General features: G+C 41.4%; 1 protein-coding gene across 1 annotated transcript; it reads right to left on the bottom strand.

Moving 5' to 3' along the window:
* On the bottom strand, positions 380-6913 carry LOC8068287. The gene is made up of 12 exons (XM_021458825.1): positions 6385-6913; positions 5210-5356; positions 5071-5131; positions 4934-4967; positions 4386-4603; positions 3859-3998; positions 3299-3311; positions 2878-2945; positions 2622-2765; positions 1647-2549; positions 1008-1280; positions 380-746 (listed from the first exon to the last, which is right to left on the bottom strand). The coding sequence occupies exons 2-11, from the start codon at positions 5333-5335 to the stop codon at positions 1038-1040; spliced, it is 1950 nt and encodes a 649-aa protein (XP_021314500.1). The 5' UTR covers positions 5336-5356; positions 6385-6913; the 3' UTR covers positions 380-746; positions 1008-1037.

The following is a 7429-nucleotide window of genomic DNA, read 5'->3' as shown; positions in this document are numbered from 1 at the left end:
CATGTTTCAGTGTTTACTAGATAGCTCGAGTTATAAGTCATGTAGAGTGCCAAAATGATGTCATCATACAGTTACTAACAGGGCAAAAAAAAAAAATCCATAGTTTGGGAATCCAATGAGCTGGCATAGATGGGCAATAAAACACAGGCGCAATACTCATATCCGAGGCTTTTTACATGGAAGCTAAAAAAAAAAGATGCAACTTACCTCTTGAGGGATTCTTATATGACACTTGTATTCTGAAGTTTCGATAGTGTGCTCTTTTGTTTTCTAGGTAAATGTGACAAGAGATGCTAGTGAAATGTGTTTCTTGTTCGACGCATCTCTCTCACGTTGCACGAGGATAGATGACAGATGCAATCCTAACATGAGTCGAAAATAACATTAAACAACTTTGTTAGAAGTGGCTTAGATCATATTGATTCACATATAGGTTTCATTCATGAAAAGCCACTTGGTCGTTTGAGCCACAGTGAGTCATGATATCTATCTCGCATAGTTTTCATGACATATCGGACCAAGGTGGCAATGTATCAGAAAAAAAATACCAAGGACAGCATGTGTGAGCTCAATAACATGCCACAAGCTACTACTTTTTTCATCTACTTTTGGCTACCGGTCACAGTTCACACTACTCCCTGCTGAAAGAAAATCACGACTCGACGCGTTGGCAAGGCATGGCTGTATTCAGGTATTCACAGGAGAAGGACTCATTAGCAGGTGTGGAGGCTCCACAACTTCTCGCCCTACAAAAATTTCAGAATTAAAACGACAAAACAAATGAGACACAGTCAAACCATGCATGTTGCTAAAAAAAGTACCAAATTGAAGAATCTCATTTCAAAGCTATGTCCTACATGGTCCTATCACCGAGATTTTGTGCAACAATAAGTGCAATGTAGATGCAAAGCATTTAAGACAAATTTGGTTACTAGCGAAACTCACTGGTACATTAAATACAGGGAATCAAGCAAAACGAAACAAGTTTGAATATTTGACAAACTCACCAGATAGGTGATGGCAGGGCTGGACAATGTTCACTTCACAAAGGTCTTCAGTATCCTCAATGCTGCGCAAGCACCTGAAGAGAATCTCCTTGCATTTGGAATATCCACTGAACAAAGATTCCGCTTCTGTATCCTCAACGCTGCACCGGCACCTGGAGAGAAGGTCCTTGCATTTGGAAGTTCCCCTGAACCAGAATTCTGCTTCTTGACCTTGGCAAATGGAAGAATGGATGGAGCATTGATCATTGTATCAGGAGACCTAAGGACTGCAAGCTGTATTTAGAATACAAATAACAGTTAAATAGCTTAGTATGCAGCAATTCAAAACAAGTTCCAAATAGAACAAACATAACCAAAACTATTATAGCTAACTGAATTCATCTGTTTAAACACTTCAACAAGATTATACAGAATATTCAGCGCTGGGCAAATAGGACAACTTATAAATTCTGACAGCACACTCTTGGAGCCTGCTCTTGGCTCCTTCTCTGACACACACAACTATGACATGATGAATGGTGGGATGCCAATGTCCTCTTGTTATATTTCCATTGTGGCTAATACTTAGTTAAATATTAAATATGGAACACACTGAAAATAGAAATGACACAAATCAATTAATTCTTGTACCACACTCACCTTATGATTTGTTGGCCATGGGCGCGCAAATTGTGCACTAAGAAAGTGTGGTCTTCCCCCTGCCATGTCAGCGTTTTCATCAAGTGGTAAAGCTGACCAGTCTCTAGCCTTAGATGTCCTTTGACGAAACAATTGGTTATATGGGAGTACGCAAACTGAATCCAACACACCTTCGGTTGTTTGGATTCCTGTTACTGCTGGAATTATTGGGAAGATGTCTTCTTCACAGTTAAGTCTTCTCACGAGATAGTGAAGTTTGGACTGCCCTAATAATTTCCACCTCTTAATTCTGGGAGAAGCATAAGGATGCAGCATATTCAAAGTCAACTCTTCTTCTTCGTCTTCTAAAGTACCACAGGTCCAATCAAGGACTTCATTAGATTTCATAGCTTCAATGCTATAGGTAATGAGTGTGGCACAAGCCTTCCGGACTTCAGGTGGAACAGGCAGCTCGCCCTTGTAGGTTGAGAGAGTTTTGCATGCTCTTCTAGCAGCAGGGATTCCCATCTCCACATCTACATGGTTACCAGTGGGACACAATCCTTTTTCACTGTAGTCTGGGAGGCAGCCTCTAAGCATAGACCAATTTCTTTCATTTGCTAAGTATGGACAATCATGAGATAGATGATAATATTCAAAACATCCATGCTCATTCTCAAATCTGTAGTTCCACCCTTCCCTTCCATCAATTGGCAAAGTTACAGAATGATCTTCAAAGGTAATGGTTGAGTAGAAGGTTCCAAACATGGCAGTAGTAAAGATTACCATGTCTGGACCCAATACAGAGCTTACGTCTAGGAGCTGCCCCCTGATGAAGTGCCATAGCCTTTGGTGGCCAGATGCATAAAGGTGTCCACCCTTCACTTTCCAAGCAGGACCATCAAGAGGCCATGTTACAGTGTTCTGAAAGAAAATTAGTATATGTTAAGAATGTTAGACAATATATGAAAAGAAGTACATTGTGCTCAATCTTACAAATATTTGAGGCCCGCCATAGAAATCCATTTGGGGATCAGACTCTTCAGTAGATGCAGACAGTAACATCTTCACTCGCTTGTCAATGAGCCCAGTTGAGTCACTACATGGTGTACGCCAAACCTTTTCCTTTGTTTCAATGGCCTGCATAATTTAACAGTATTTGAATGAACCATGACAATATGACCAGCTGTTCCACAAGGAGTAACTGATTTCTAGTGATTACAGTCTTAGAGAGTATATAAATGGTACTTACCAGCTGTTCGTCTTTATCAGATTTGAGCTTCTGCTTGCTTTTATTGGATCTAAAAGGATCACCATTGCCTAAAGCATAGAGCAATGACATGTTTAGTACTTAATCCATTCCAAATTGTAAGTCGTTTGACTTTTTTAATATCAAGTTTGACCACTCGTCTTATTCAAAGTTTTGTACAAAATATCACTTTTTTTTGTTGTGTATTGGTTTATTAATAAAAGTTCTTCAAGAATGACTTAAATTTGACTATATTTGCACAAATTTTTTGAATAAGACGAGTGGTCAAACTTGGAGTAAAAAAAGTCAAACGACTTACAATTTGGGATGGAGGGAGTAACATTTACCTAGTAATAGAAGACTTCAAAAGAATAGCTCAATTTTACAATATCGATGATCAAACATGACTCTTCTCCAGCATTACCTTTAACAATTTCCTGCAAAATATTCAACACGATGCTGTCAATAACAGGGCATAGTGCCATACAACTCGTGTACTGAATAAATGCATGGTTTGATTTACATTCTCTAGTGTACTATGGGACGTTTGTCAATTGCTTAAAAATGTAGCACAGGATTTTCGTATTCAGCCATACTTGAGGATTGTTATTTTATTTTTTCTTTGCAAAGAAATGGAGTATTTCATAAAATGGAAGCATCAGTATTGACTTCATGACTAATTCTAGATATGGAGCCTCCTATGTTCTACAGAGCAACATAAAACAGTGAGCCAGTGACTAACTCCCTTAGCTCTTGAACCGGTAACATTCTGCAGAGAAATATCAAGAACTACTTAAATGACTCAACAACTTAGATATGGGACACTTCAACGAACTAATTTATTTGGAACTATAGATTCAGGAGATCTGTAATGTATGACTGTATGGAAAGACAGCAGTTTAAAATTAGACCTGTTCTTCATTATCACACTAGCAGTTTTAACAAGAGCGTATACGTAATGGAAAGACATAGCAGATAGATTACCTCTGCACCAAGGGGACGAGCCCAGATAGTCACTCCCTCGACCTCCTTATGGTGTAAGCAGGAAACAGCACTCTTAGCTGATTTGACATCTGCAAAGAGAATGGATGCTGCATTCGATTCGCAACCATCTTGTGTAAGGCCTGGAGGGAAAGCAGTCATATTCTATGGTTAGAGCTGTTTAGAGAAAGATATGCTAGTTGCAGTGAGTGAGAAGAACTGCAAGTTCTTGGTGAAGCAAACATTAAGCAAGCAAGCGGAGACTGAAACATGCATTCTAATTCTACAGAAACAAAATTATTCTTCATGGATTAGTGAATCCTTGTTCTATTATTGTCCGTTGTGATGAATAGTACAAATGAAATAAATTTACCCACTATCAACTACAAGTGTAAGAAAATAGAACAAAAATTTGCCATTCAAGTGAACAAACTAAGTGGCGAGTGATTTAGACAACTCATAAGCCTGTCAGTTCAATTAAGTTATTGAAATATAAGCTACAATTTAATGAAATGCAAAGCACGACATACCATATAGTTCCATTTTGTCCTCAGAGAGTGGATAGTTCACAGATAGAACAGAGCCAATCTCTCTGGCCTGTCGGATAACCTCCCTTGCCACACCACTGTTCTGAAGCCCACCAAATACGACTGCCTGAACATTTGCTACTTCAACCACAATATTCTTGCCTGAAAGAGGAAATCCATTCTTCTGTTGTATTGCCTTCTCAGCATCTTGGGTAGTTGTACTGTTATGAAGACAAACACAATGGTTAACAGTGTCAAGTGAAGCTATATGCCTAGGTGATTATCAACAGAAAACCACTTATCTATGAGCAGTCATTACATTAGCAATGGTACAAATATCAGAGCTCTATTGCATGTTTATGTGTATAGATAGATTTGGTCCAGAATTGAAAAAATATATGGTTGAAGTTCAAGAACTTGACAATACTTGTGGCAGCCACATAATGTGCATGTGCTTGAATAAATGGAATTTGTGATATGAACAAACATGTCCTGACGTTATGCACTAATGCACGATAAAAATAACATCTCAAAAATTGCAGAGATCTTACAATTGCACGAACCCTCTGCCTGTCATATCAGACCCTGCAGTTACGCAATCAAAACCATGTAAGCAACACCTCAGCAACTTCAGACAGCATGAAATCACCACCATCCAAACAACCAGTGAATTTGTCAGCCCTCTCACCTTCACCATTGACCATAAAGCAGTCTAGCACTGGACCGACCTCCGTAAACAATGTCCTCAGCTACAGAAGCAAAACAAGGCATGCCTCACACACGGAAACTGACCAAAACGTGCAATACAGTCAACAAGTTGTGCTTACAAAGGTGGAGTCGAAGGCACCAGGGAGGTTTGAGATTGACACGGTCGAAGTGACATGTCTTCCTTCGGTGTCTGGATCACATCGTGCGGTGGCATCTCCACCGTTGCACTGATGTTGCTTATGCATTTGCCCAAAACATTACCAGGCCTGGGATTTATAGTTGAGAACTAGAATTAGATTACAATGAGCAATATAGACATGCCATAAAAAATCCAACGCTTAATTTGTAAGTCTAGCCCTGTAATTTGAAAGGGGGCTCCAAGTAAATTTCGAAACCCAAGAATAAACTCAAATTCTGTTAAATGAAGAAAAGACACGCCAAATTGCAATCTGCATTGCACCAAAAAGGATTGAAACCACTCAATCAGGAGTAATGAACCCTTACAAACAAATTCAAATCCTCATTAAATACAGGAAGAGAACAGCAGTTCCACGAGGGGACCTCCAGAGTTCGTTCGAGGAAATAATGCACGGAGTAAAACAAGACGAACAGATAGCGGTTGGTCCAAATCATGAACACGGAACTTTTTTTTTTTCGTGTGTCCAGTATACGAAGAGCAGCAAAATCTAGCGCAAATCCTCATCACGTAGTGAGACGAAAACTTGCATGCAGGAAATTCCACTTCTGGAAACGGCACCAAACCAAACCAGGAAAAATGACGCGTGTAGAATCAGAAACTACAAAATAACTACGACGTGTAGAATCAGGAACAAAGCACGTGGGCGAGATCAGTGACCTGTCGTCTCACTTTTTGAACGAACAAAATCACCATCAAATTATAAAGTAACCGCAGCATTAGCAATTGAATCCCCCCACAACCAGTACAGTATGCACAGAAGCAAGCAAGTGCGGCTTAAGAACAGAGGCAAACAGAGATGGTCAGGCAGTTGCATCCTACTGCTCCAGCGAAACAACACCAGTTTCAAATTGACATCTCTTTGAACAGTTGATGATCGATATCTAAAAGCTCACCAAAACAGCCTTTAAATTGAAGAAAGCCAGAGACGAAATACCCCGAGAACAACTAAGAGCATTCAAAATTGAACAAAGCCAGATACGAAACTAGCCCAAGTGAACAACGAGAAGATACCACCAAACACCACGAACAGAGCAATTAATCTCACGGGGTTTTGGGAGGGGGGGCAAACAAACGAGAGGAGAAGGAGCCTCTCACCTCGATCACCTTTTTTTCTGTTGTGAAATGTGGTTCTTCAGAGGCGAGGAAGAAATGGCGGTTGCGCTATAGGCGAGCAGCGAGGCGCAGGCGAGCACCTTTTATTTCCTTCTCCGGGGCCCGGCCACGGCTCGAACCTTGCCACCAGCCAGCAATGCCGCGGCCGCGGTTCGATGAGACGCTCGCGCTCCCGGCTCCCCCCACGCCCGCCCCTGGGCCCTGGCCAATCGAGGAATCGATGGACACAACTGGAGCACACGTGGACGGGGCCATGGGCCCACATGACGTAAGCGAGGGATTGGCCAGAGTCGCGCCGCCGCCTTCCCTCCACCGCCGAGTCGCGCCGCTGCCTTGCCTTCCCTCCACCGTCCAGTGTCGCTCGCGCCGCAGCCTTCCATTATGAGCAAGGCCGCGAGGCATTCCGACTCTGCTGAGACCGGCCGTCGCATTTAGTCATCGCCGCCGCCAATCCCTTCCACCGTCGAGTCGCGAGTTCCGCCGCCGCCGCCGGAGAGAGAGAGAGAGAGAGAGGAGGATGAAGCATGTGCAAATTGTTGAGTTTTAGTCTGGAAGTGGGGTGGATTCGCTTCAGTTCAGCAATTCAGCGTGGGCTGCCCCCACATTAAACCTGGGCCACAGACCACCATTTCGGTCCATAACTTTGTTTGATTGACCCGAACCGGGCCGTGCTGACAAAATGCCCTTTTTTTTTTCAAAAAAATCCATATTTACCTCCTAGACTTTTGTCAAAGTCTGCTTTCCTCCTTGGACTCCAAAACCACGTAAAACCACATCCTAAACTTTTAAAACCGATCGTTTTACCTCTTGACCGGTTATAAACGGTTTTTAAAGGCGGTTTCTCCTCTTCTTCTTCTTCTTCTTCTTCTTCTTCTTTTATTATTTTGGCTAAATCTTTGAAAAATTATTATAAATCAAAAAAAAATCTAATTTTTTATTGTAGCTTTAGATCTATGTTTTCTATAATTAATTTATAGTTGCAGTTTCCTTGATTCAATTGTGGTGAAATGTTTATGGTGGGTTAATT

The sequence above is a fragment of the Sorghum bicolor genome, chromosome 4 (genome assembly GCF_000003195.3).
Source record: "Sorghum bicolor cultivar BTx623 chromosome 4, Sorghum_bicolor_NCBIv3, whole genome shotgun sequence".
Lineage (NCBI taxonomy): Eukaryota > Viridiplantae > Streptophyta > Magnoliopsida > Poales > Poaceae > Sorghum > Sorghum bicolor.
Note: the sequence above shows the minus strand (reverse complement) of the source record. Positions and strands in the feature narration are given on the sequence as shown.

Coding starts and splice junctions, on each gene's coding strand:
- LOC8068287 (XM_021458825.1), bottom strand. CDS start 5,335: ATGCATAAGCAACATCAGTGCAACGGTGGAGATGCCACCGCACGATGT. Junction 4,968..5,070: donor CTTTATGGTCAATGGTGAAG/GTGAGAGGGCTG, acceptor GCGTAACTGCAG/GGTCTGATATGACAGGCAGA. Junction 3,999..4,385: donor GGACAAAATGGAACTATATG/GTATGTCGTGCT, acceptor CTTTCCCTCCAG/GCCTTACACAAGATGGTTGC.